This window comes from Aspergillus heteromorphus (genome assembly GCF_003184545.1).
Source record: "Aspergillus heteromorphus CBS 117.55 chromosome Unknown BO70scaffold_1, whole genome shotgun sequence".
In the NCBI taxonomy this organism is placed as follows: domain Eukaryota; kingdom Fungi; phylum Ascomycota; class Eurotiomycetes; order Eurotiales; family Aspergillaceae; genus Aspergillus; species Aspergillus heteromorphus.
The window spans coordinates 1,052,085-1,079,511 of record NW_020290406.1 but is presented as its reverse complement, the minus strand read 5'-3'; the positions used below and the strand labels follow the sequence as shown (position 1 = coordinate 1,079,511).

General features: G+C 51.5%; 11 protein-coding genes across 11 annotated transcripts; 3 read left to right on the top strand and 8 right to left on the bottom strand.

The window, feature by feature from the left end:
* Nucleotides 1-1,548: 1,548 nt before the first annotated feature.
* On the bottom strand, nucleotides 1,549-3,601 carry BO70DRAFT_7067 (MFS multidrug transporter). Its single transcript, XM_025548664.1, has one exon. It carries the CDS (start codon nucleotides 3,386-3,388, stop codon nucleotides 1,736-1,738), a length of 1,653 nt encoding a protein of 550 aa, XP_025404042.1. The 5' UTR covers nucleotides 3,389-3,601; the 3' UTR covers nucleotides 1,549-1,735.
* Nucleotides 3,511-4,411, bottom strand: BO70DRAFT_7064 (uncharacterized protein). The gene is made up of 2 exons (XM_025548663.1): nucleotides 3,744-4,411; nucleotides 3,511-3,688 (listed from the first exon to the last, which is right to left on the bottom strand). The coding sequence occupies exons 1-2, from the start codon at nucleotides 4,289-4,291 to the stop codon at nucleotides 3,634-3,636; spliced, it is 603 nt and encodes a 200-aa protein (XP_025404041.1). The 5' UTR covers nucleotides 4,292-4,411; the 3' UTR covers nucleotides 3,511-3,633.
* A 2,459-nt stretch (nucleotides 4,412-6,870) lies between these two features.
* On the top strand, nucleotides 6,871-8,241 carry BO70DRAFT_402208 (uncharacterized protein; the record flags this gene model as incomplete). Its single annotated transcript, XM_025547015.1, has 4 exons — nucleotides 6,871-6,906; nucleotides 7,103-7,627; nucleotides 7,891-8,105; nucleotides 8,232-8,241. 4 exons carry the CDS (start codon nucleotides 6,871-6,873, stop codon nucleotides 8,239-8,241), a joined length of 786 nt encoding a protein of 261 aa, XP_025404040.1.
* Nucleotides 8,242-8,933: 692 nt separating this feature from the next.
* On the bottom strand, nucleotides 8,934-10,433 carry BO70DRAFT_402206 (uncharacterized protein; the record flags this gene model as incomplete). Its single annotated transcript, XM_025547014.1, has 5 exons — nucleotides 8,934-9,473; nucleotides 9,536-9,678; nucleotides 9,772-9,996; nucleotides 10,054-10,158; nucleotides 10,245-10,433. 5 exons carry the CDS (start codon nucleotides 10,431-10,433, stop codon nucleotides 8,981-8,983), a joined length of 1,155 nt encoding a protein of 384 aa, XP_025404039.1. The 3' UTR covers nucleotides 8,934-8,980.
* A 1,455-nt stretch (nucleotides 10,434-11,888) lies between these two features.
* On the bottom strand, nucleotides 11,889-13,094 carry BO70DRAFT_402202 (arylamine N-acetyltransferase family protein; the record flags this gene model as incomplete). Its single annotated transcript, XM_025547013.1, has 2 exons — nucleotides 11,889-12,527; nucleotides 12,652-13,094. The coding sequence occupies 2 exons, from the start codon at nucleotides 13,092-13,094 to the stop codon at nucleotides 11,978-11,980; spliced, it is 993 nt and encodes a 330-aa protein (XP_025404038.1). The 3' UTR covers nucleotides 11,889-11,977.
* A 1,030-nt stretch (nucleotides 13,095-14,124) lies between these two features.
* On the top strand, nucleotides 14,125-16,059 carry BO70DRAFT_402194 (amino acid transporter; the record flags this gene model as incomplete). The annotated part of the gene is made up of 7 exons (XM_025547012.1): nucleotides 14,125-14,232; nucleotides 14,282-14,352; nucleotides 14,406-14,519; nucleotides 14,573-15,033; nucleotides 15,086-15,109; nucleotides 15,154-15,497; nucleotides 15,572-16,059. 7 exons carry the CDS (start codon nucleotides 14,125-14,127, stop codon nucleotides 16,034-16,036), a joined length of 1,587 nt encoding a protein of 528 aa, XP_025404037.1. The 3' UTR covers nucleotides 16,037-16,059.
* Nucleotides 16,060-16,711: 652 nt separating this feature from the next.
* BO70DRAFT_376012 (FAD-dependent oxidoreductase) lies at nucleotides 16,712-18,904 on the bottom strand (the record flags this gene model as incomplete). The annotated part of the gene is made up of 7 exons (XM_025545100.1): nucleotides 18,056-18,904; nucleotides 17,954-18,021; nucleotides 17,485-17,817; nucleotides 17,285-17,408; nucleotides 17,028-17,202; nucleotides 16,932-16,939; nucleotides 16,712-16,830 (listed from the first exon to the last, which is right to left on the bottom strand). Exons 1-7 carry the CDS (start codon nucleotides 18,813-18,815, stop codon nucleotides 16,712-16,714), a joined length of 1,587 nt encoding a protein of 528 aa, XP_025404036.1. The 5' UTR covers nucleotides 18,816-18,904.
* Nucleotides 18,905-20,120: 1,216 nt separating this feature from the next.
* BO70DRAFT_402186 (uncharacterized protein) lies at nucleotides 20,121-21,049 on the bottom strand (the record flags this gene model as incomplete). Its single annotated transcript, XM_025547011.1, has 4 exons — nucleotides 20,560-21,049; nucleotides 20,436-20,500; nucleotides 20,297-20,382; nucleotides 20,121-20,210 (listed from the first exon to the last, which is right to left on the bottom strand). The coding sequence occupies exons 1-4, from the start codon at nucleotides 20,922-20,924 to the stop codon at nucleotides 20,121-20,123; spliced, it is 606 nt and encodes a 201-aa protein (XP_025404035.1). The 5' UTR covers nucleotides 20,925-21,049.
* Nucleotides 21,050-21,153: 104 nt separating this feature from the next.
* Nucleotides 21,154-21,492, bottom strand: BO70DRAFT_7042 (uncharacterized protein). The gene has a single exon (XM_025548661.1). It carries the CDS (start codon nucleotides 21,400-21,402, stop codon nucleotides 21,214-21,216), a length of 189 nt encoding a protein of 62 aa, XP_025404034.1. The 5' UTR covers nucleotides 21,403-21,492; the 3' UTR covers nucleotides 21,154-21,213.
* A 2,493-nt stretch (nucleotides 21,493-23,985) lies between these two features.
* On the top strand, nucleotides 23,986-24,936 carry BO70DRAFT_259865 (tryptophan synthase subunit alpha; the record flags this gene model as incomplete). The annotated part of the gene is made up of 3 exons (XM_025538901.1): nucleotides 23,986-24,112; nucleotides 24,187-24,490; nucleotides 24,591-24,936. Coding segments are annotated over 3 exons (777 nt in total), but the record flags the coding sequence as incomplete, so codon positions are not given.
* Nucleotides 24,937-25,705: 769 nt separating this feature from the next.
* Nucleotides 25,706-26,744, bottom strand: BO70DRAFT_367486 (intradiol ring-cleavage dioxygenase; the record flags this gene model as incomplete). The annotated part of the gene is made up of 2 exons (XM_025544565.1): nucleotides 25,706-26,064; nucleotides 26,126-26,744. 2 exons carry the CDS (start codon nucleotides 26,742-26,744, stop codon nucleotides 25,706-25,708), a joined length of 978 nt encoding a protein of 325 aa, XP_025404032.1.
* Nucleotides 26,745-27,427: the final 683 nt, after the last annotated feature.

The following is a 27,427-nucleotide window of genomic DNA, read 5'->3' as shown; positions in this document are numbered from 1 at the left end:
TCAAGTCATATAAACATTCCGATATCCACTAAATAGAATTCAGGCCACCAACCTACCAGACGGCCCGCCTGATGCGAATCTCGGGAGTCCCCCAGATGACGTGAGATCTCGCCTTCCCCTCGGTGGCGTCGATAGTTTGACTCTCTGTTCCTAGCCTCGTCGCACTGCAGGGCTTGACATCATGATAGCCGAATTCCTTCATGACATCAGCCCACCACCGCATCGTCAAGCAGCTGAGGCTGAGTGCGGGGAACCCGGGATCCCTTCAGCCGGTCCAGCGATTGTCTCGGAACTGGGAAATGGCAGGGTAGGATGGCAGAAAGTGGTGAGAGTGGAGTTACAGTAGGAGTGAATGTCGAGGAACCTCGTGGGTGGCCGGGTGGGGACCTCTGGCGATAGTCCAGTTTGTGTTGCATTCGCAGATGTTGGGAGGACGCAGGAAGGAAGGCATGATCTGAGCTGCCCGACTTGAAATTGTGATTGTTAGCATCATGGGATAAAAATAGGACATGAAGCCATCTTCGATAGACCCTGGTGTTGGGGGAGGAATGAAAGCCGATACTTACCAAGCAGTAAATATCCATCGGCATCCCTTGAGCAGAGGCCATTTCTCTACATAGAAATCAGACCATAGATCGAAAATACACCTTAAATTAAAAGGGGAGCAAAAGATCAGATAAAAAAGCAAGTTCCAAAAAGTAAGAGTAAAGGCAAAGATCAACAAGCACAATCCGAACACAGGATCAAAACACCAGGAAAAAACAAGAGGAAGAAAGAACTAAGACCACAAGAAAAGCCACTGAAAACCACTATCCAAAAGAAGGACCAAAAAATATTATTAAAAATGGTGACAAAAGCAGCCCTCCATGCATCATCTGGGTCTCCCTTTGGTCGCGACCTCCGGATGGGCATGTCGGCTTTGAATCTGTCGGCACATGACATTCCTCGAAATCCCAGGGAATGGCACCTTGCGCTTGTAAGTGTGTCCGCAGTGCTTTGGAAAATCTTAGCTTTTCCTCTCTGAACAGCGATGTGGATGGAAGGCGCCACCTGCAATAGAACTCTCTATAAGTTTGAGGGGTGAATATATTCCCGCACACTTGGATGAAAAGGCTGCACAGAAAGCAAGCATCACTGCTCGAGCAGACGACTCTGGGACGCCGAGGCAAATTCTAAAAATCCTGTTGAATCCCTCCAGAATAGGCTCGATCACCCTATCGCCATCATTGAATCTGGCCCTGTTGACAGCAAATCCCACGTCCAAGAAGCCTGCTGCCTTGTGCTCCTGAATGCACACTGCTGGAACGTATTTATCTTTCTTGGTGTTAGCAAGTAACCCCAGAATCCTGCATATCTCCAGCTCCTCGTCGAACGGCTTGTTGTTCAAAATACCGGGTAGGGCCATTTTGACTACGCTGTGGAACAGTTCTACTCAGGATACCTCAAGTGAGACTACGGACCAGTAAGATGAAAGCATAACCCCCGAACCCCAACCCCGACACCGACACCTGGTAAAGCAAACACCAAACACATCATGAGACAGACAAATGAAACATTATCGGAATTAGCCATTAAACTATCAATATGAAAAAAAGGGTATCTATGCATACGTGGATTGAAGGAGAACCCCGCCCCGCCATCATCACACACCACACACACACACACACACACACACACACACACACACACAGCCATCGCAGACAAGATAAGACCAAGACAAGACCAAGACAAGACCCTACACCTTCTCCCTCTTCTCCGACGCACTAACCTGACTCGCCCTTCGCGTCTCCTTATGCCGCTGCCTATCCGCCTCTAAAGTCTGCGCAAACTTACTCCTGGCGCGAATCTCCGGCCCCTTCCAATAGAACACATAGATCGGAATGGTAACCAAAATCGCCAGACAACCCAGAATCGTACTCGCCCATTGGAGATGAAACCTGCCACCGATGTTGCTGTACATGGGGGTCGCGTACATGGCGGACAGTCCGGCGAGGAGATCCCTAGCGAAGCCGTTACCGCCCGTCGCGGACGCAGAGTATTCGCCGTAGGCGGCGACCATATAATCGATCGTGGCCATGTAGATGCCGTAGTTTGCGATCGCGATGAGAAACACGAAGACCAGGGGGACGATCCAGTGCGTGTACTCCGGGCCCATGGATGTCCAGGCGAAGCCGAAGAGGCCGATTGTTTCGAGCGGGGCGATGAAAAGTAAGAGAAGGAGGCGGCGTTCGGCAACGCGTGACGCGGTGCCTTCGCGGTGTCGGATCTTCTGTTGGCGGCGGATGTCCGGGAGGAAGATGGCGTAGGAGACCAGATAGCCGATTAGGATGGCGATGAAGCAGCAGCCAGTTTGGACGGCGTTGAAGCCCCATTGCGGGAAGACGAGGGAGAATGATTCGATGCAGGTGAAGATGAGCGCGTCGGAGAAGCCCGAGAGCAGGGAGAGGAAGAGTACGATCGGTTCCCGGAAGAACATCTCGAATGGTCGCCGCCAGATGTGCATGACCTCCTTGAAGTTGAGTCGAGAGGCTTTGAGCTCGTTCGGGCCGTATACGTTGGTGTCCTCGCCTGATTTGCGAAGCCGTTTGGCCTCCCGGTCGAGGAGGATCGAGGAGCGCGTTTCTGTCACGAAGAAAAAGTGGAGAATCTGAGTGGCGCCGCCAAATATAAGCTGGATCCAGAAGTTCCAGCGCCAGTCCAGCCATTGTTGCATCATTCCACCGAATATCGGGCCGATCGTGGTGCCTCCGACCGAAGACAATACCACGTAGGCTACCGCGAAGCCCTGGTCATCGGGTTCCCACATGTCGGCAGTCATCCCGAGGGTGACTGAGCCGCCCGCTGAGCTCAAGCCACCAAGACCACGACAGACTATCATCGTCCCGATATTCGGGGCCAATGCGCAGGGGATCTGCCAGATGTTCACGAGCAGGAGACTGGCCTGCATGATAGGCCACCGACCGAATTCCTCGCTCCATGGGGCCCAAAGTTCGCAACCAAAGGCGTATGTCACGAGGAAGATCATTTGGCCCACGCGAGCAGCCTGTTCGCTGATGTGGAAGTGTTCTGATAGTTGCGGAACCGCGTTCGCGAAGGTACTGCTGTTGAAATTCATCGACATCTGCACCACAAAAATCACGGTGAGAATGGTCCACTTCTTATACCACGGGAAAGAAAAGCCTAGCTTGTCGTAGCAGTCATCTTCCGTGAGTTCTCGTTTCCCATCGCCGGTGAATTTGCCGCGGATTTCGCTGTCGTTATCTGACTGCCCGGCATGCTCAGCATGGGTTTGTCCAGGCTGTCTGCTGGGACTCAGGGCAGGTGCCGGTCTGCCTTCTTCGGGCTTCTCCGGATCCGAGCCCGAAGGCTTGGAAAAGAATTCATTCATAATGGTCGGCGCGATGCTCGTGGAATCTGCCGACTCAACACGGTTCGGTTGTACTCATGGAAGAAAGTCGATGTATGCCTTGATAGCAATATGTGAAGGCAACTCCCGAATAGTCGAAGAAAAAGTGGAGCCGTCCCACAGCCTTCTTCGATAGTCAGTGAGTGGTAAAAGACGATGGGTTGTGGGTATTGATATAATAGCATATGGAGAAGAAGACCGCATCAGGAACAGGGAAATAGACATCTTTATAAGAATTGTCCACCCTGTGTCCACGATAGTCCGATGGAGATGAATATGGGGCTGAACGGACCGCTTTAGGAAGGGCATTGGGAACGACGTCATGGACTCGACGGACCCGAGGAAGCATTCACACTGTGCAGCAGTAGCGGGGACTGCAGCCTGACATTGATCGATCATCATGGGTCCATGGACTGGACAGTCAATCAGACTGCGCAGACACCATTTACAGTTTGGCTGCTTCTGCAGGGTCTTTGTATGGCCAAGATACGCATGACGATATTCCAGCCCAAACTGTCTGCCGGTACGTTCCTCAGACTGTCGATAACGTACTGTTGGGACGGTCAAAGAATGCGAATAATGCTCGACTATCGACTGCGATCGGTTGAACATGAAAGTTGGGATATCCAAAGGTCGAGCTGCTCGGAACAGCAAGTGGCTATCGCGCCAATCAGGGCTGGTCGAGATCCCAGAACGGAAGTCTATCCAGCCACCCGGGCCACAGCCGCGGACCGTCTTTGGTCGATGGCCTCTGCGACACCCGGCGATGACGCAACGCCAGAGCCAGTCGCTCGACACATCCGGTTTGCTGTGGATTTTCCCAATGTCCTGTATGCGACCTCTTGGTGATACCGCTGCCGACCCTGCTCGAAGACCAACCAGCATCAGCCCAGATGGCGAGCTTGTGCGGCACTAGGTTCAGTTGTGTATGGATGACATCAAGTTATCAGCACTCCGGGAGTTATGCATTGGCGAATTCCTGGGCCTGCTTGCACTGCCAAATTCCACCCCTTGCATTATCTCCCGACCCCTTACACGGTGGGGAGGCAATTGTCAAAAGTACCCCCGGACTCGTGGCAACTTGAAGCCATTGGGAAGGAGAACATAAACCTGAAAGCAAATTAAAATGACAAAAGCTGGAGGATCAGTCGCTTCTCATGATGCTGCCAATACTCTGCCCACTCTTGGCACATCCAAGCCAGAAGTTCACGACGCCTTCCGCCCGGAGAATGTTGGCGTCGCTGGAGCAGCATTCCTGACCTATTCCGACCGAGCCGAAAACGTTTCGGGCCGGCACGACTGCAGCAGATATTTCTCCGATTGCAACGTTCCCGGGTATATTTAGCAGGATGCCCTAGTCTTCGAACTCCTGCCCTGTTTCAAGCACGGTCTGGGCAATGTAGCATCGCCCTCGGGTGGTGGAAACGAGTCCCATGACCCCATCTCTCGAGGGAATTGTAGCATCCAACCATGGCGCAGTCTGATTCTATACATATTCTCGCATGCTCACCAGGCTGTCGCGATCATCGAGTGAGTCGAACCGTGATTCTTCATCAAGACCGACGGAGTCATTTTCCGTACCGTGGAACGAATGAGGTCTGGTGGTGTTCGGCGATAGGCAGGTTGCATTTTATCAGAATCGAAGAAGTCTTTTGGATAGTGAGGTCGCCTCCAGGGAAGGGCACGCCTGGATGAGAACCATGGGGAGGAAGCGCTGAGGAGAGACTCACTCTGGGCGATGAGATGGTGAAGTGAAAATGAATCGATCCACAACCGATTGATGCCTCGATCGCGCCGGCGCTTGTGGTCGCTGTGCCCGCCCGGAGACCACGCGACCAAGCGCCCCGAAGTTCTCCGAGGGCGGGTGTGGTTCTTTTCTTGTTCTCTTCAAGATATTCGGGGACGGCATCTCCAACACTCTGTTCTATCATTCCCTGACCATATTTCAACGTCCCCGACGAGAATACGGTCCATTGAGTGCGTACTGGACCCACGCCGGCAGCTATCCTGTCGCCCGAGCGGGTGGCTTTCCTCTTAGCTGCCTCGAATCAGGCTAGCTACCGTCGGATCTTCGCATAGGAAGCGAGGAAGCGAAAGCGCGAAGCACATTGAAACCTTCAAAGTGAGACACGACAGCAGCCTTAATCTGGCCATGCCGCCCCCGGAGTGTTACCGAAGAAAGCCGCAATTTCTTACCGGGGTGAAATGAGGTCGGAGAAATTAACTGCAGCACAGTACGGAGGATTGCAAGTAGTGTCTAGTATCAAATAGTCACATCCTTCGAGATACCTGTATTGATACAATACGGATGACGGTCTGGGTATCCTGCAACAAAAATGGGCATGTCATCCTTTCAGTCAGGTCAGAGATTCGAACATTTTATGATAACCGCCTTGACTAAACACACGGCAATTAAGCACAAGAAACCGAGATAAAGCCCAGTATTACGGAGCACTAGCTTCCAGCTCACCAGTCTTGTTTCAAGCCAAGGTCTGGCGATGTGCAGATGGGCAACATCAAAGTCCTCCAGTTGAAGGACACATTCACTCGGAGTATCAACATGGCTGTTCTCCGATTTATTCGCTCCCAGGGAATCTTCCACGGCAGCATGTCACTTGCGTGGTGAGAGTCGTGAAAGACTCCCCTCTACCAACTTTCGTCTTCCAATTCACAAGGTCAAGTTTCATCGTTGATGGAAACAAACAGCTAAGCAGACCCTCTTCTCGGAGGAATGCTCAATTCATCGGTCTGCTGCGACCCGTATCGTCCAGTAGTATACTCCCTAACCCTAGCTAATATCTCCGCACTCCGTGGTGTGTACGTACAGGCCATGAGTTTACTTGCTGTCTTGCGGAACCTGCTGTGTGTTATTACCAATCCACTGTGCGATTACCACGAGAAACCAGGACGGGGAGAACCTTTTTTACTCCAGGGATCAGGTATACATGCTCTTGACGCCTCAAACATCAGATGGGAAACCCAACCGCCACATCCAGTCTGTGGAGGAGCAAGAGTCGTGCTACGGAAATACGGAATCGGGCGCGTAATCTAGACCCTGACCGCTGCCCTGCAACGGGTATTCCCCCACCGTCTCAAGCCCTTCCCGACCCGCCCGAGGGGTCGGGCTTTTGTCTGCACTAAGCCGCATTGGGGGTGGGTTTGCGAGTGGCCCGCCGGGCCAGTGCGGCACTTGCCTCGATCCAGCATTAGAGGCCGAGGCACGTGATCGGGACTCGGGAGCCAATCCATCACGAGTGCCGATTGGCCGCGTATGTTCCATCGTCGAAACTCTTCAGCCAAAGTAGGCCAGACTGACTCCATCTCCTTCATTTGACCATTTAATCACCTCAAGCATCACCACTTTCAGCGTATGTCAACACACCAATTTTTCACCTTTGTTCCCCGGGCCGAGAGGCTTTCCCTCGTCTACCTACCCTACCCACTTTGATTCGATTCCCGCACACATGGTCTTCCCCGGGAGACTTAGCACCGGGTGCTATGTATGTCGTAAACGTAAAGTCAAGGTATGTCGTGTGGCTGGCAGAGAGCTGAGCAAGCAAGGGATCGTCTCCTGGTCCAGTAGTAGTTGATCAGTCGTTCGGATAGTGCGACGGGGCCCGACCAAAATGCCGGCGCTGCATCGCTCAAGGACGGGAATGCACTGGCTATCCGGATGCATTTGCTTTTCGACCTTAGAAAACGAACTGGGAACCTCAGCCTTGCAAGGCTGAGCCTAGGACAAAGACCAAAAAGAGGCCCGATTCGACACAGCCGGTGAGAGTGAGAACACCGTCACGAACATCACCATCACCATCACAACAGCCACCGGTGCCCGTGCCGAGTTCAAGATCCGATCTCATCCCCTCGTCATTCGCCCCATCCAGCCCTCCCAAGGCCATCATCCCCTGCCTCGAGTGGCAGTCGCTATGCTATTTCTTCCACCAACATGTACTTCACACCCACCGATCCCCGTGTGAGGGACATCTTGCGTTTCTGCCTGAACTGTATCAAGAGAGGGGTAATGCGCCCTGTCTGAGGAATGCCATACTCAGCGTGTATTACCTTTCGCTCTTCAATGCCTCCAGGATGGACGAGCTGTATGTCAGCGCTCGGAAGCATTACGGCGCTGCTTTGAAGTCCCTGACCCAAGCACTCAACGATGATGAGCTGTCAATCCAAGACGAAACCTTCGCGGCAGCACTGTTCATGAGTATGTTCACAGTAAGTCACCTGTCTGTACCCCCATACCCTGACATTCATCACTGACTCCAGACTAGGATCTGAGCGGCGAGACACAAGGCGCAATGAACCCCCACCTACCCGGAATCTGCTCCCTCATGCATCTTCGAGGCAGACCACAACGCAGCAGCAAGTACGCGCGCAAGCTCTTTGGATAGGCCTTCACACAGATTGTAAGCTTGGCCCTCTTTTACCCATAACCCCCAAAACCAAAGACCAGCCAGTAACCCGTTTCCAACAACCAGGAAATCCAAGCCGTAGCCAGTAACCTGTTCTCCTACGCCTGCCTCCCCGCCTCCATCAGCATGGCATACAACCCGGATTACGTGCTGCGCTTGGGAATCATCACCAGCATGATCTCCGAATTCTGTCAATCATCCAGCGAGTTCCAACGAATCGAAGCCGAGCGGTCCCCGAAAGCATGCGCCAGATTACTCCACTCGCTGCTGGGACGGGCGTCGTGCGTGCTCGACCAAATCAACATCTGGAACGACGCACTCCCTCCCCACTGGAAGAACCAATACTGTCTTGATTTTTTAATATATTAATTTTTTTTCTTATTTTCTTTATTAACTAATAATATTAGCAGAGACTAATATTATTCTTAAGAATTTAATAATTATAATCTTTTTATATCTCTCTAATTAAAGTAACTAAAATATTTATAAAATTACTTATTTATTTTAATTATTTAAGCTGTCTTAATCTTACTATAAGACCCCTACACCCCTGAAATCCACTTCACTACTCAATTTCTAACTTCTAAGATGAACCGGGCTTATAACTGTCAGTGATATAGACCACTCGACTAAAAAGATGTCCAGACACCCTAATAGGGCGCGATACTATGCCTAACACAATGGCACCAAATGACATTCTCTGACTCACTTCTAGAAAGAAAAGGCTAGGAGGGACAAGAGTAGACAGAAGTAGAATGTTCCAGATTGAATCATAAAACAAAAATTTGGCTTGTGATATATATTAAAGGCCATCCTGGAATCGCTTCAAAAGTTCAATCTTGTTATATTTATTGGGTTTGGACAATGTACTTAACACGATAATTTCTCAGGGCACTCGATTATAGACGTAAACATCGAATCAGCCCTCTACTTGAACCAGACCACTGTTTTGTAATTCTAATCAGAAATAGTAACCTGCAAGTAGAAACATACCCTCCGGTAAATCCAAAGATCTCCAGCAAGATCGCGAAATATCAACCGCAAAATGACTTTTCAGAAAACCCTTGCATGGAGAAATCCCTAGAGAGACATCATTGCCCAAGGATACTCGGTGCGCTATCATGATACAGTAACAGATCAAAAGGCATTAGCAGCTCTATTCCCGCTCCCCTTTACCGTCCAGTCCATTCACCAACTCCCCCTTCGGATCAACATACTCATGCCTGACACTCCACTGATCCGTCCTCTGAATCGACATGGTCAGATCCCTCCATACACCCGGCTCCCTCTCCCCCGGCGCCGTAACCGCAAATGCAGCGGCCGAGGTACCCAGCCCCTCCGCCTCATCCCCCATGAACCGCGACAACCTCGCAGACTCCTTGATCCCTCTGCCCATACTGGCCAGTGCATACGAGTTGCCACCAGAGTTGCTCTGGCTACCTGCAAGGTGATGGTGGAGGGTAACGCTCAGCATACCGGTCTGAAAGGCATCGAGGAAGGGCTTCAAGCATGGGATGCAGGCTGACATGAGGCTGACGCATAGCACGCATTGCGTGGTGATGGTGGTTTTGAAGCCGGAGTAGGTCATATCCGGGGAGGGATAGCCGTCGCGGATGTAAATGAGGCGGATGATGGTTGTGAGGATCACGCTGGTGCAGTTTGTTAGAGAGATGTGGAATGAAGAGTTGGGGGAAGGGGGGGGGGGCTGTACAAGAGGCGGAAGGAGAAGGCAACGACGACGGTTACTTTCTTGCTCACGATGACTTGGACAGGATTGACGATGTATATTGGGAGAATGAAAATTATGAGCTCCGTTATGATGTCAACTGGGGAGATTGCGACCCAGAAAAGGAACTGTCCTAATTAGCGAGAATTAAAGGGTAATTTGCGACTGTGCAGTACTGATGTCCGGATAGGGATCTAGTAAAAAAGCGAGTTATGGCTTACACTATTCATACAATGCCCATTCTCCAATTTCCATGGATTATGTATACCGCATCGGAAGACCAGAACAAAAAAGGCTGGGATTGTCCACATAGTGACAAGAATCATCGCCCAGATGGATATTCTTCTGTGTAATGTGTTAACGGTCAATCGGCTGAGAAGTTGTAAAACTGAGATTTTGGCAATGCTGAGAGAAAGAATATAGAGTAAATCCGAGGAATATACAATCTATACAGTTGTCCCGAAATTAGTAAATTGCAAAGGTTCTTCGAAACTATGCTTGACCTTTTCAATGGTGTTGACTTCATACTCACTCAGAGCGGATTGTTGCTTCCCAAAGCCTTGCTTTGTTGCTTGAAAGATCGCACTCGACTGCGCGATGGCGAATATCTGATCCCTGGGTAAGTAGGTGCGAAAATACAAACAGGGATTTGATCAAGGCAGATATCACGAAGGGGGTGGGGGAGAAACCACACCAGAGAGAGGGAAATCGCTGCGTCATCCCATTGTAGTGAGCGAAGGATATACAAACGAAAGGAAAGTCGGATTAGAACAGCCATCATCATAATAACCATCAAATAAAGGACCGCAATAGCAATGCCATCAACATAGTCCGAAGCGACCTGTGACTCTGGGTAGTTCGCACGGACGTCGATAGTGCGCATTTCGAAGTGATGTGTGGGAGACGAAGGCCATGAAGGCAATATCACAATAAGGAGTGCATTTGAAATTCTCACCCGGGAGTGAGAGATACGACGAGTGGGATTGTTTCCAGATAAATGGAGGTTTATCACCCTGACCAGTTACGTCTTGCGCTGATAGCCTGGGTCAATCAGCACATGGCAGAGACGCTACGACTGGGGTTTGTTACTTTGCATCATGTCGCACATATCCTGGTACTCTTACCAGAAGCTATTACACGGCAGGGTAGCACCACTTACCCCATGCTGTAGGCAGTCATGGAAAGAAAAATATAGCTCTGATTATCCCGGGGGGTGGCTGGATCCCTGAAGGGAGGTACGCATTGTGCTTGTGTGAAATAAGCACTCTCCCAGGAATAGAATCCTTTGTTGACAAGGAGTGGTACGCTGCGCCGTGTGAGAGATGACATCCTTGGTAAGGAGTATTGATTTAGGGCATTCTTAGGGTGGCCGCTAGCAGGGATGGGGACCGCGCCGTTCCTTGCACATATTTCACTCGTAGATTAAATCCCAGGCGGAGGCGCTGAAGTAGTCAAGAGGCCTAGACAAAGGATTTACTCGGGGCAGATTATCACGATGATTAAACAACGTTTCCCAGAGTGAGCTGTTAGGGTTTAGCGTCTGAATGCAGTCGAACGGACAGGGTGGACTGGCCGGAACTGTAGCATGGTCGTCGATCCGTAACTGGAAGGATCCTCTGAAAATCTCAAAGAAAGTTTCTTGTGGCTTTCTGTCAGATCCAGGAGTTACGCTTCCTAGTCACCTTGTGGGATCGAGACCCAAAGGCCTACCTGCATGGAAGACGGGATACCGAGTACAGCCGTATGAATGAGATTAATACTACCTAAAGAAAAGTCGAGCTAAGACATACTCGGTCGCTCTAATGTATTGAGACCAACATACTAATATAATACACGGCAAAATATCCTTGCATTTAATATACAATTTACATGCCCGAGTCACGCACTTTGTACGTTTCCGAAATTGCTCGAGAGGCAGATAACTTTCGCCAGAACTGAACGTGTACTTACCTTGCAAAGTGAGAAAGAGATGTTGATGGAGTCAGAGTGTTTTTGCAAGATCCATCTAAACTGGAAGATGATGATGGGATTTGTCTTATGCTGGGCCACGAGGGGCGAGATGGATAGAACAAAGAAACGCACGAGAAGGGGGAGGAGCATGCGGCCGTGGATGCGGAGTCGAGCTAAGCAGTAGCCATTATTGCTTAGGTGCATTAGGGTTACTTCCGGGCCGCGTCCGCCGCCCCGGGCGAACCAAAGCCCTCCATCAGACCCACCAGCAGCGCCGCTGGTGCGATAATCAAGGCAAACTACATGCAGCGGGACAGTGTTATTCCTGGTTTAATTAACGCGTTATCAAGCAGCTCCGTGGCCCAATTGACGAGTCTAGAATATATACCACGCAATGAGTGCAACTAACGGGTAGAATGCTTATCAGCGGCGTCTTATACCCACGACCCACCTCGGAAGCAAATCCGCCATCCTAGACTACAGAATTTCTGAGATCGTATGGCGGATGCTCGCTTGGTCGGCCGGGGAAATGGGAATATGGAAAAACTTTTCAAGCGCCGCAACCCGTTCCTGCTCAGAAGAGAAAGTCTCCAGGACCTCCGACGTTGCCCCCAAACGTCGTTTCAACTGGTTGTTAAACAAGGTCAGTTCACCTATTATCTTCTCCCCGTCGCCATCCAGAAGCATCCGGACACACACAACATGGAACGTAAACCAGCTTTCCCGGCTGGTGCTCATGAAATAGTTGATGATTGTGAAGTCCTCGGGTAGAAACTCGGTTTCGGTGAAGCAATAGGCAGGAGTCCATGCTCCAGTTCCGTTGCGGATTTCATAGTGCCAGAGCAATTGGTCCTTGTTCGTGTGTTGGGCGATGGCCCCAGAGATGAGTCGACCGGACTGTTCGCCTACATTCCGAAACTCATAGTTCTGGATCAACGGCACAGGCTGGTGAGGTCCATTCGAGCCAAATCCAACGTCGATAAGGTACTTTTGCTTCCCAATAGTGACTATATTGACCATGTGGTTCCTATATCCGCACGAGTCAGCATGGATTCAAACCGTAAGGTTTAAGTGGGCCTGCTTCGAGAAACCGACGGGGATCAGGAGCTGAAAGAGGGTCTCGTATTCCAGGTCTGAGAGTGGGATCATACCATCCGTCGAATTTGGGTCCTTTCCAATTCCTCGAGGCAGACATGGGCTGTGCGGCCTCGTTGACTCGCCCTCCGACCGAGGTAACTTCGTATCCCAAACTCCGCAGCACAGTCCCGAACAGAGTGCTGTTTTCCATACAGTAGCCTCCTCGGTGGGACTGCGGGTCCACTATTTTATCGAAAAGTCCTTGGGGGTCGATGGTGATGCCCCGATGGACTGCGTAGTGGAGATTGAGATTCTCAAAGGGGACGGATGCAACCTGGTAGCGCTGTAATACTCTCAAGAGAGCCAGAGCACCTTCATCGTCCAGATTCGCACCCGTCTTCACCACAGCAGAAGCGCGATACTGCTGAGGGAGACTGATCCTGTCGAAGTATTGCTCCAGCTGCTGTGGGGTGTAGGTTGGACGCAGGGACCAGTTGATGGCGCTGGGGGAACCCATGTCAATTCACTAACCAGAGAGTCAGGGTTCGACTGAATTGGTTTCAAGTTGACAACAGGATATTAAAAGCAACCGGGATTGTGCTGGAAAGGGGGAGGGGGAGGGGGGGCTTGGATATCTTCCGGGGACTCCAGCATGAGGGAAGAGCGAATCGCCCTAAATACATGACCGAGGCTGCTATCATCCCAATAAAATGACCGGGCATGCCAGGGTATCTTGTTGACGGGCCGGGGATGCACTGTCTTCGCGGGGCGGGATGCGTGGGATTAGTGTCGCTCTAAGGCCAGCCACCGACCGGGTTCCCGCCTCGACTCCGGCCAGTCGAACAATGCTGCTCTCTTAGTGCTGACCCCCCACTCCCCCTTGGCGCACAACTCTGGCACTGTCGATCAGAGTCTAATACAAAACTTCCTGGATTGGTTGCCAATTCTCTACATGAAGTTCGAAGCCTGGCCTCACTGTCCCCTACCACAACTTGCAACAACTGGTATAAATCAGATGATCCAATGTCAGATCGCAACCCCACGGCTCTATCTAACCAACAACCAAGGCCGGAATGAGGGTAACACATTAATTTGCACGGTGTTACAGCAGCGCCTCAACGAGTTCAATTCTGCCCTAGTGCATTGAGCAGGCATCCTGCAAATATATGCATGGATGTGCACAGTCAATACTGGGGTTTAGCTCCTTGATCCTTGTCTTATGGGCCAGTTAATTTTGCCCAGTTTCCCAGGGGCGCCACCACCATAATCCCAGATGCAGCGCCAGCCTGGCACCGAGGCAGCCTACCGCCCGTCAGGAGATTAGCTGGCCTCCTATTAAGCCCTTCTAGGTATGCCTGTCTTGGGAAAATCTCCGAGATAATCAAGCCTAGACTCAAGTGTATTGGTGCTTGGACTTTCCCTAGCCAGGCTGGCCTGCATTAGAGCGGTTCCGTTCCCTTCTACTTCAACGTCTCTTTTCCCCGGGTATTCTTCTTTCGACCCTGTGCGTGACATTTTGTTTCTTCTACCCGACAGCCAGCGTCAATATGCCTTTCAAGAATGGGGAGATGGCGGTGCAGGAGCTGGGCTCCAGTCCATACAAGAACCGTGATGATGCAGACATGGCGAAGCATGGCAAGAAGCAGCAGTTCCAGGTGTGCTTTGCTCACGACCTCACTGGACCATACTTACTAACCATGGCAGAGGAACTGGGGCTTCTTGTCCATGCTGGGCTTCACGACTACCATGATGTGCACCTGGGAGGCGGTACTTCTGTAAGTGACATGCTCCAAGCCCTTTGCTCGTGTGGAACTGACCGTTATCGCAGTGCCAATCCCTCCGCAATGGTCGACGGCGGTCCCGCAACCCTCGTATACGGATACATCTTTTGTTGGATAGGCGCCCTGGTGACAGCTGCCTCGCTGGCTGAAATGGCTTCAATGTACAAAGACGCCCCCCCGCGACCGGTTGAAACTTAGCACTAAGAGATCGCAGGGCCCCTACCTCCGCCGGACAATACCACTGGGTGGCCATGCTTGCTCCCGAAGGCCAAAAGGTCTTCCTCAGTTGGGTGACAGGATGGGTGGACCTGATCGGATGGTGGGCGAATACGGCTTCGGGCGTCTACTTCAGTGCGACAGTCACCCAGGGCCTGCTGGTGCTGAACTATCCCCACTATGACTTCCAACGGTGGGAGGGGACCTTGCTCATGTGGGCCGCATTGATTATTTGCGTGTTGGTCAATTCCATTGGAGCCAAGCTGCTCCCCAAGATCGAGGGGCTGATTCTGATCCTCCACACCATGGGGTTCTTTGCTATCCTGATTCCCCTTGTCTACTTGGCTCCTCACAAGGACGCTGAATTCGTCTTTGGAACATTCATCAACAGCTCTGGCTGGCAGAACGCAGGTCTTACCTGGCTCATCGGACTGATGGGCACGAATCTTCCATTCATCGGTACGATCCCTCATGATCTGATAACATCTTCATCTAACCAGCTTTTACACAGGCTACGATGGTCCCTGTCACATGGGTAAGTACCGATCCATGGTATTGACTCCAACATTATGAGACTAGCCACTAACAGCCCCAAAGCCGAAGAAGTTGTCAACGCCTCCGTCATCGTCCCCTGGTGCATGATCGCCACGATTCTCTTGAACGGTGCACTTGGCTTTGCCATCGTCCTCGCCTTCCTGTTTTGCATTGGAAATCTCGAGGCGGCTTTGGACAGCGCAACTGGCTACGACTTCATCGAGGTGTTCTTTGCCGCCACCAAGTCCCATGCCGGGACCTCCGTCATGGCTGCCATCCCCATTGCCCTGACCATCTGCGCGTCCTTTGGCTTCCTCGCCTCCTCATCGCGTCTCACCTGGGCTTTCGCCAGAGACAAGGGGGTGCCCTTCTCAAACTACCTCTCCCGAGTACGACTCGCCCTCCCAATCACTCCTCGTATCTCTGAACCAATATACCAATACCTAACCCAAATGTCCTACAGGTCAGCCCCAAATCCGCCATCCCGCTCCGCGCAGTCGGCATGTGCGCGTTCATGACAGCCATCACCTGCATCATCAACATCGGATCCAGCGCGGCGTTCAACGCGATGATCTCACTGACCACCGCGGGTCTCTTCTCCTCGTACGAAATCGCCATCGTGCTCATCACGCTGAAGAAGATCAAGGGCGAACCCATCCCCTACGGCCCGTGGGCCATGGGCCGCTGGGGCATCCTCGTCAACATCGCCTCGATCTGTTTCTTGACCATCACCATCGTCTTTTCGTTCTTCCCCGAAGAACTCCCCGTCACTGCAACCAACATGAACTGGTCGGTGGTTGTGTTTTTCGGTGAGTTCTTCCTCGGTTTCGGGTGGTATATTGTCCGCGGCAGAAAATCGTATAATGGACCGATTGTGGAGACGGGGTTTACGAGTGCGGATGAGGGGTCGAATGTGGATTCCCAGTAGAGAGAGGTTTCGTTTCATTTCAGGGGGATGTAATTCTTGTGTTCGATGATCATAGACTTATGCGGCCCAGTGGAGGTTTTAATCGGTGACCATCGGAGATTTATCCGCTGCGTAAACGTTTCACATGATAGGCCGTTGGAGTAAAGGTAGTCAGGCTTCATGCTCAAGGCCACCGGTGAGGCGAGCCTACGTAAAATCTTTTAGTACTGTTGATGCATGCGTCAGACATTGGCTAGGCCATACTGTGTGTTGCAGACATGGAATGACTGGCAAGCTGATCTGGTGAAATGAACATGGAAGAAAGCTCATCTGACCTGTTACGTTGGTGGTCGGTAACCTTCTCTCCTGGGGGCAGAAGTAAGGGCAAGCGAAGTTAAAAGCTTTGTTGGAATCTGTTTCTATTGTCAGTATGCGTCGTGGGTATTCCTATCTGATTTATTTGAAAGAATTTCATGGATCAACACGGACGGGATGAACTTATTTTCAGATAGCGCCATAAAAGAAAAAAAGGGCTCTGCTTCGGGCATGATGGTAGAACTGTCCGGCATTACAGGGGGCAGTCCGATTCCCAATATCAGCTGCTAACGCACGTGCGGGCTTTGGGGTCTCCTGCAACGAGCTACAGCGACTCCATGTATCGGAAGATCATTTTAGAGTGTCGTATACGATCTCCGCTTAATCCGCCAGTTCTTCACCCTTGTAGTGGCCACCCTGCTGCCGATAGGAGCAAAGTTTCCGATTCGTGAGGAGGAAATCGTGATTTACCGTCGAAGAGACACGCCGACTGAGTCCCACTGTCTAGGATATTAAAGAAGCTTCAAAGCAGCGTTCAGACAAGGGCGCTGAAGAGCAACCATTAGCCTTGAACGCTCACAAATGTGGTCAGTTGACCTACCTGGGGACCTGGCGAATGAGTTGAACTAGCACGAGATCAATGGACCCACCTCTGGCCGCTCAGGCATCGTTGCCAAAAATGCCCTCGAACACATACAGGCCCCTGCATAAGGTGGATCGGAGATGCGGCGAGTGTGTGCTGGTTTTCCTCCGCCTTGAAGTGATCCAGTTGAGGGTGGCGACCCAGTGAATGGCATTGGCGTAACTAGAACTCCCCGAGCCGTTCAAGTCCATGCTACCATAGCCTGTCGAGTCCTCGTTTCGAGCATATACTGCATGGATATTCAACCTGGAACCGCAAGTAAGGAGCATCAGACATAGTATTCGGAGGCCATACTTTTGAATCACACATACTTGCGTCGTGTACACAGGTTACAGGATGGTTGGGGCTTCGCACGACGCCTACCCACTGGGGTGCTCTTTGAACACACGCTTTCTTCCTGGTCAGGCATATTGTGTTCTCTTGGTCGATGCTTGACTGCCAAGTTCGGATCAAGATGAGACGACAATGAAAGAAGGACATCGCCATTTGGCTAAGCCGCGCTTCGAAATACACTCAATGCTTCCTCGAGATGAGCCTCCAGATCCAAGTCCCAAATCCACCACATCCTCTCGTCCAGATCCTCCCGGAACTTCTCAACATCATCAAACACATCCTCCTTCTGGCACTGATACAGCGGCCCGGCATCCCGACTAGTGATGACCAACCTCTGCGTCCTCGACCTGCGCACGGCATCATAAGCCCTGAAAGCCCTCTCCAGATCCCTCTTCTCCTTGACCTCGCCCAACAGCCTCGACAGAACACAGACATCCTCAAACGCCATCCCTACCCCCGCCCCCTGATGGGGGGTGCTCGCATGCGCCGCATCGCCCGGAATGCATATGCTCTACGTCCTCGCAGGAGGATGATCAAACAGGGCCCAGATATCCGAATTGCGCATCAACGACAGAATAGCATGAACATCCTTCCCTCAACCCTGAAAACCTCGCAACATCTGGTCCTTATCCCCCGGCAAAACCCACTGCGAGCCGTGTTCCCAAAGCCCATCCTTCTTCGTGTGAAACGCAACCACATTCATCGTCTTGCCATGCTCGATGGGAAACGTCAGCAGATGACCATCATACCCCCAAAAAAATGGTTATTCCGCGCCGTATACTCGCCCAGCGCCTCAACAGCTTCCTCCATGGGAATCAGGCCCCGATACGCATACTTGCCACTAAACACCGCATCGGCCTCCTCCTCCCAATGCAGGAGAATCTGTCGCACGCGCGACATGACCCCATCACACCCGATCACCGCATCAACCACCACCTGCGTCCCATCCGCAAATCTCACCGTGGCAGTCCCATCCCCACCCCCATCCTCATTCCCAGTCTCCTCAATTGCCACCAACCTCCTCGCAAAACTCACATAATCCCCCTCCGCCGGAAGCAGTGCCGTCATGGCCTCGAGAAAGCGCGCCCGATGCACACTACTCCGCGCGACCGCCGCATGCACCTCATGGATATAATCCCCCTCCTTGAGGGCATTCTTCGGGCGGTCCTGCCCGTCCATGCCCATTCGATAGCTCGACCAGAGCTTCGTCTCCCGGGCGCCGGAGTCCGGCTGGAAGGTAGCGTGCTTGCTGTACGCGGCGACCATGTCGCGATCGATGAATTCCATCGCGCGCATGGAGTTCAACCCGAAGGCGATCCCGGCCCCGATCTCGGAAAATTCGGGCGTCGCTTTGTAGAGATGCGGGATGAGGATCTCGCGGGTTGTATGATTGAGGAGAGCTAGCAGGAGCGTAACGCCCGCGATGCCCCCGCCGATGATGGCAACGCGGACGGGGTGGGGATTATTAGCGGGTGTTGGTGTTGGTGTTGGTGTTGTGGGTCTGGTCATTGTGGATATGGGTATTTTGTTGGGTTTAGCGCTTGTTTTTTGGTGTCTTTTTTTCCGACTTCTCTCCCGTTGGGGGAGGGAGATGCAGAAGGTCTCTAGTGTGAGATGGGGAGTGCATTCTGTTTCTTTTGGGTTGTGCGGGGCAGGTGGTGGTCGTGCCGTTGGGCGCCCGGACGACAGGTGAGGCTGCAGATGAGATGATCATTGCCTCATCCGTCAGGGCTATAGCATGCATTGCCATCGCTTTTCTTGGGATCGTTCTTGGGCATTATTCTTGACTGCGCAGGGCCTGTTGCTTGGAAGTTGGCCCAGGTTAGGGCATTGGTCCGTCCGCCGTCCGGAAGTGATCCGTGAACTCCCCGCGTCTGCTCGTCCCGGCTCTTGGCCCCCCTCCCAGTGGGATGATGGAAAGCTTGTTGTCACGATTTTCACAGCATCATACTATCAAGGAATCATCCTGCGATCGGCTTATCCGGGGGACAATAATTACCTGAATCACAAGGACGACGACCCGTCCTGCAGGCACAGAACCAGACCATGGCACTGCGGTGTTGGTTATATCTCAGTCTCCAGCCCCACTGGCCGGGCAGCGAGAGAGGGACAATGTGATTGTCTGGCAGGTCGTCACCTCAGGCGCTTAACTCCATCACGGAGATCCCGCTCCAACTCAGGTGGGATGATGTTGCATACACCATCCAACAGTTCTGCATCCAGCGGGAAACTCCCTGCGGTAAGTGGGAGTTCGGTCGGCTCGAAGACACTTCAATGGACAGCAGTGCGAGTGGATAAAAGCAGATGCGTGCTGGACGGCGGTGGCTGCATAAGGGCCGCCAGCAAGCAGTGTGACGTGAGGAAATTATTATTAACAATCTATGCGGCGCTGTCCGGCGGCGATTTTCCCTGTCAGCAGTCACCACTCACATGAGACCTTGGGAATTGAGATAATATAGCCCTTCAGCTAACGACGCAGATCCTGGTTCGCGGACTGACGGATCATCACCCCCCCCCCCCCCCCCCCCCCACCACTTTGCTTACTGTCTCTTTATCCACTTAGACATAGTTAGTCGAACCCCAGGACAAATGAGAACGAAGACAGCAAATGACTCTTATGAATTGGGCTAGATAACTGGACAAAAAAACAAACCCGCCGCCAGAACCAATGACTTGGAAAACGGAAAAGAGGAGGCCGTGGGATTATTCGTTCGCTATGGGCGGACGTAACCCCGGCAGGAAATATGCACATTTTGTTCAATCTCGGTGATGATTTCGATCTGCCCGAGCCGTGTTCCTAGTAAATCCGAGTCATTATCGCCCCCCGGTCGCATTCGAGCCCCGTCGGGGCACGAGAATATCTTGTTGGACACTTCCGATAGCTGGTGGGATCCTCGCGCGTAGCTGGAATAGGAAGAGTATCCCGTGTCGTCGCTTTTTGAAGGCTTGTGTCTTCTTCCCGGCGGCTTTTTTCCTCTTATGCGTGTGACGATCGGCATCAGACTGGGGAGGCAGGAGACAACCAGGCCGAGGCTGCTTTCGATCGCCGTCCAGAGATGCGAATATGTATCCGACCCTGGGGTGGATTGTTAGAGAGATTGCTTGACAGAGATGGAGCGAACCACTAACAGGTGATATCAGTGCTGCTAATCGCGATCAAATTCTCAAGACGCACACTAGAGATCGCACATACACTGTGGGACTTGGTCAGTAACATTTCCACTTGGGAGGGCATCGACGGTGGCAACTGTACATGATCCCCAGCGTGAAAACTATCGACAATCCGATCTTCTTCCCCGTTGGAATCTGGAGCTTCCAGATCTCCCGCGTGGGCAAAATCAAAAGTATGACGTCCGTGCAGAGATTCGTTGCCGCCAGTGTGATGACAAACGGGACAAAGTCAATGCACTTTCCCTCTGTAGCTTTCTTCGTCCAGTCATGGTAAATCGGAGTGCATTGGAAGGTGGCGGTGGTTTGGAAGGCGATGTACCAGACCAACAGGAAGGCCATCACTGATTGGCAGGCAACCACCATAGATCGGACCGGGAAGATGCGTTGGTAGAAGAGGACAATCGAGAGCTTGATGACAGGGAGGCAGGTGTTCCAGAACAGCTGCATCACGTATAGATTCTAGGCATCCCACCCTCTGGTCAGTGGGTCGTCCAACTATTTGGAAAGTGAACAATGTGGGCGAGTATACGTACCAGGGAATAGGCTTCGACGGTGGCGGCCGAAAGGGTGCCAACATGCTCCCCCACCCCAGCGTGAAGACCTTGATAGCTTCGTGAGCAACCTGATTTTGCCTTTCGGAAGTGGACAGACATACTTTGATAGAGTAACGCATTGACGGCAAGAGACAATGTCTAGGGATCGATCAATCGACGAGTCAGTCCAGGCGCTCTAACAGTTAAGGGACGCGCTCCCTAACCAAAGCAACAAAACTGAGATAGTCTTCTATGAAGAGGTTCAGGCCCTGGAGCTTCCGGGCCCAGACCCGGAAAAGAACTGCAGTCACGGAGAGGACAATCAAGAGACTATTGATGATGACGATCTGAAGTTGCCTCTTGTTATACTTTCCCGTCGGTGTGAGCCCCATAGTGAACAGGAATTCATGGACGGGCTCTGTTTTGCAGTCCCAAACCCGATTGATTGCCGAGGAACTGCGGTGGACATTTTCTACATCAATCCAACCCTGGTGCCACCATGGGCAGAAGGATCTGGTTTTTATCAGAGAACCACTTTAGCTGTTGACACCGGCGTAGGCCGACTTCGTGCGGGGAATATCCAGGGACTAGGTACAAGACTGCACTGCGAGCAGCCAACTCCGAGGCTTTAGACAGGCGGGCTCGCCCAGTCGAACCCACCGGGCCAGCACCTCATCCTGCCCTAAGCCTGCGTCTTAGCGCTTAGAGCAGACCCCTGTTCCTGTCGCCGGGGTTGAGTGGATCAAGACCGTCAAGGGCACTCTTAATCCTTGTACCCTTCTGCCTAAGCGTGTGCCTTCTGCTTTGCGTCCTCTTTCTCTCCCCCCCCCCCCCCTGCTGCTCTCTGTTCCCTTTCACCTGCGGGATGCTTGCACCCTCGCGACGGGAAACCATTGCCTGCCAAGCCCTTTTGGGCGAACCAGATTGCGACATTGTTTCTTCATAAGAAGGATGTTGGCGATGAAGAACTCGTGAGTAAATGCTGCTGGAATAGCCTCCGCCCCTTCCCTTCTCTCCTCCCCAAGAGTTCCATTTTTGCCCGCCTTCCCTTCAACGCTGGTCTGGGACTCTTATCGACACCTTTCAATTGGCGCCTCTTGCCAGGTTTGCTGTAGCTCCCAGCTGGTCTAGTGTATGGGTGCAAAGGCCATTCAGTAGTGTCCATGGGAGGCTGGGGCTTTAGACCACCAGCCTACCCCTCAAATAACCGCCATTTGTGGGTCTCTCTTTCACCGTCGAGGACCATTCACCTCTTGTATCCATCTCACCGAAGACCAACTTCTCTCCCGGGTTTGGATTGGGTTCTGACAGATCATGCAATAAGACGGAGTAAAGGGGACTAGCAGTGCGTAGCCAGTGCATCGTGACTGCTGTTCCGCTACACGAAGGGGAAGTAAAGGGAAGATGGGGGGGGGGGGCTCGCTATCTCCGACTTGGACGAACGCGACCGTGCAGGAAGCGCTAGGCCCAACTAGGCTGATTGTCTAGTAATTAGTTTTCTGGCAGGAATACTTTGGGGGAATTTTATCTCTGCAATAATATCTGAATTTTGTCCTAGATTTGTTACACGCATGGGAAAGTTGTCTCGAAGTATAATAAGACTACCGGCTATACTCCCTTCTTTTATCTTTCTTATGGAGATAGCCCTAGAGTTGGATATTTATTATATTTCAAGAATATATATATTGAATCAGATATTTTTTAAAATACATCTATATAAGAGTATCTATAAGTACATTTCTTATAACCCTATCATTAACTTTCTTAATAATTAACACATACTAGGGGCCTGGTTATCATAGTGTGATCCGGATCCCGGACCTGCACCCTGGCACCTGCCTGTCCTGTTCCGAAATTCCTTTATATAGCGTGCGCAGTGTAAAGCTACCGGCTTTATATACTAGTCCTTTTGCTGATAGTGCAGCAGTTAAGTGTCCGAATGTGTACTTGATGCCGCACTGTGACACTGGCAATCATGTGTTATGAGCAGGGGACTAATATTGTGTAAAGATAGATAGAAAATATAGAATAGTAATATTACTAGGGGACTAGACAACCAAAGTCGCCTAGAAGGCGTGCAGAGCGAAGCCATATAATACTAAGCTATATAGATTAAAGTCACGCAGGACAGATTAACTAATATAAGCAGATTACAGCCACGCAGATTCAAGTCATCTAGATTAAAGCAACACAGATTGAAGCCATGCAGATAGAATAAGGTAATACAGGCAGGTTAAAGCTACATAACTATTAATCAAAGTATTACTATACGAGGCCACTCCGGAAACCAATCATTATAGATACTTGGTATCCACATTTTCCGCCCTTTTGACATATAGACATGTTACTCAATTAAGGAGACACTGTCGATTGAACCACGGGGGTGTCGGGCGAGCGAAGGGGCGGCCCTAGATTTAACTTTATCCCTTCCTACTTCAGCCACAGAGATCTAACCCCAATTAGTAACCGTGCAGCCCTCTAATTAGGTGAGTTGCTTGCCTCTTCTTCCTGTACGTAGCTTGACTTGTATGATCTCATCATTTCTCTATCAATCACCTACCACCTTCTTGAGCCTTGCTTTTCTCCCACACATAGTTACAACAATTACCAATCGTTCATTATGAACTTATGCATGCTTTACTCAATACAGTTATTATTCTCAAGACACGAAGCCCCTTTAGGTAATGGGGGGGGGGGGGGGGAGTCGGCCGAACCACGGGGGAGTCGGCGGAGCAGCGCTCTATATTAACCCTGTTTCTCTTCCCCATATCCAGGCCAAGGTCATCTACTGCCCTCGAACCAGGGAACCATCCCGATGTAATCCAGAACTTAATTCTTGATTCACTATATCACGCAATTCCACATCCCCAAGGAGGCCAGTGTCATTTTCATTCTCCAGTTCCACCTGGTCCTATTACCAATCCATCATCATACTTCCTGTCCCCATCATACTGCTCTACACCACCATGGATCACATCAATCACACCTTCGCCGAGTGCAAACGGCTCGGTAAACCCGCTTTGATCACCTTCATGACAGCCGGATTCCCCTCCCCCGATGAAACGCCCGCTATTCTGCTCGGAATGCAAGCCGGAGGGGCAGGTTCGTTGACCATCCATCTATCCATCCATATCTCCCTCGGAACCTCCTAACAAGGTGCTTACTTCGCTCGCCAGATATCATCGAACTCGGTCTTCCAGTCTCCACCCCCACAGCAGATGGACCCACAATCCAGGAAGCCTCGAAGCAGGCCATTGACAACGGAGTAACAGCTCAGTCGACTATGCAAATGCTCCGAGACGCAAGAAGCATGGGCCTTCATATCCCCGTAATCTTGATGGGCTATTACGCCTCGGTGGTCGAATACGGAGACGCTCGCATGGTCGCGGATTGTCGGGACGCGGGGTTCGACGGATTCTTGATCGTGGATATGCCGTGCCAGAAAGCAGTCGGTTTCCGTCAGCTTTGTCTGGAGTCAGGGTGAGTAGCGCTTTACTCCCTTGGTCGGATACTGTCGAGGTGGACATCACCCACCACCAACGCAACATCAATATCCCTGACTTTCGCGTCATTTTCTTAGGCTCTCCTACATCCCCATAATCCCGCCCTCTGCGAACGACTCGGCTGTCGCGGATCTCTGTGCCATGACGGATTCGTTTATCTACCTCATCTCCCGTGTGGGGGTCACGGGGCAGAAGACGCAGTTCGATCGGGAATTCTTCCAGCGTGTGAGTAGAGTCAAGTACCTGGCTGGCTCTCTTCCGGTGGCAGTTGGGTTTGGGATACGGACTCGTGGGCAGGTTCGGGCTGTGGGAGCTGTTGCTGATGGGGCGGTTATTGGGAGTCGGATCGTGAGTGAGCTGGCTGCGTCACCACTGGGGAGCAGGGCTCAGGCTGTGAAACGGTTCTGCGAGATGGTGAAAGGGAGAAGGGATGGTGGGGATATTGTGTTGCCAAGTGAAGGTGTTGATGTCGCTGAGGAGATACGGGGTGTTGTTCGCACATCCAAGGCTTAGGGGGTTGGTGTGGTGGTTATTTGCAACTAAGGTCGTTTTGTGTTAGTTTTCTAGGCGGAATGGAGATAGAATTGCACTGGAATGGAGACAAATCTCTTATTCCAAAGTCAGTGGTAGATTGCTCCCCCGGAGTCTCTTTCGGGACATTGGTTAAATACAACTTTCCTGGGAAGGTAAACCCCACCTCCCACATCACAGCACACCACCAACCCTTGAACACAAACTCTCCCAAAAGCTAAAGAAATATCTGTCATAGAAGATGAAATTGCCCGGAGCGATGAGAGAGAAATTTCCCAAGTTGAGGAACAGCCGCGGAGGCGGATGGTCAATTGGTGGATGATCAGAGGATCAGAGGATTAAGCAACTCGCCTTCTCCTAAACGGAATGGATGTCTATAATGTAGCCACCTAGCTTTGACAGCCAATACATTTTGTTTAACGTTTAATGATTGTTTTGAATTTGAAAACTAAGCACGGAATAATTCTAGACCCAGTGAGCGCCGTCCATCCCTCGGACAGCGGCACCTCCCAAGGGATCTACGCTTCGATACCTTTCCAGACGCATTTCATCAATTTCACTAGAAACCGATTTATCGAAATCCACTTCATCCTGCCACTTCAATTCCCCCCCCCATGATCCAGAACGCCGCTTCTTCCCCTCGCGATAACCGAAAGACTCCTCAAGGATTCCCAACGTTATTATCATCATACTCGACCGCGTTAGTATCCACGCCAATGGTGATATATCCAACCATCCCCTTCGTCACGTCCTCACCATCGATCGGAACGACAGAAACAACAGGATTATATTCATTCCCAAAGTCATACGGGAACACCGCATCCGCTGCATTGGTGGTGCGATTGATCGCCGTGTGGGAGACGTAAGGCTCGATCGCCATCAGTTTGTCCACCAGGTCCTCATTGAAGTAAATCTGGCCGGTGCTGACGGTATTCGCGGTTTTGATGGTTCCATTGGCGTGGAGGGTCCAGTTGGTGTGCACTTGGACGTGGATGTGGATTGTGCGGAGGACGTAGAAGCCTGTTAGCCAGCAGAGGCGGTTAGTATACAATCCTTTGAGATCGGACGGGGCTGGTCTGACCGGGGAAGATGGTTTTCATCTCCATCACACCGTTCTTGTCAGTGGGCCACATCCCGCGCAAGAAGGTCGTGTTATCGGTATGGAGGTCAGTCTTGCCGATTTCGAAGGTGCTCATGGGAATGCCCAGCTTGTCGAGGAGCTGGGGGAAGGGGGTGTCGGGTGACAGGCCGGTGAAGCTGGAATAGGAACCTGTCGCGTTGCAGTGCCAGAAATCGACCAGCACGTTTGGGAGGGGTTGGCAGGTCGCCATGTCTACAACGCCGACGTCTAGCCAGAGGGGGACTCCGGGCTGACCCTCCGTCATGTCCTGACGCAGGGTCTGCGAGCGCGGCCAGACGTAGGGTCCCTGGGTGACCTCGGGGGTGAGGACGTAGGTGTCGTTGTGGATGATCTCGTAGTAGGGTGCCTCCGTGGTGACCTCCACGGTCGTCGTATTGCCGTCATGCCAGCGACGCGCGAGGTTCCGCTTGTAGCGAGCGTTACCAACCTGACCCACGTTATCGGCACACATCATCGATAGAGCTGCATGGTGGGCGACGTCTCTGGGGCTGGGGTGGCGACCGAGATGGGCGAGGGCTGAGACCACAAGGGTCAGGATGAGAAGAAAAGGAATCTGCATCATGAAAGGTGGATGCTGAAGAGCTGTGTTGAGGTCAAAGCTTGCTGTTCAAGATGAGTAGAAGGGGGAAGAGATGGTCAGGAATGGGAGAAGATGGCTTCCTTTTAAATTGCTTTGGTCGAGTTCCTTGCCCTCATGAGTGAAGTGAAGAAGTGACGGTCAATTTACCATCACTATCCCCTTCTTCCCTCTTCCTGGGCCAATTCACGGATTGGACCCTACAAAGCACCTGTCCCCTTTGTCAGATAACAGTATATTGCATATCAATGCAGGGGAATTATGTACTGTGATTGCCCACCATACAACTGCAACTGATCTCATACTCTTGGCCTAAAGGAAATCTTACAAGTTCAGTGTTGGGTTACATTGTTGTTAACTTATCGTGACAGCGACCGATATCAAAGCAGACAAAGAGATCCACTCGGGGCACCAGATCGCATGTCATCACTCAATCTTCTGTTAGATTTGCAAGAACTACTCAAAGGCCTGCTCTTTGCCCGACAAACTGTATTTTTCAGCACTAACTGTCATATTGCTGTGAACGTAAATTCCGATCCAGCAAATACCCTGAGAAAGATCTTTATTTCAACAGAGATATTGATTATTTAACCCCTGTGGAATTCCTGAATGCCTGAACAGGGTCGCCACGAAATTATTTTTATGACTTGGTTAGAAATCTGCAT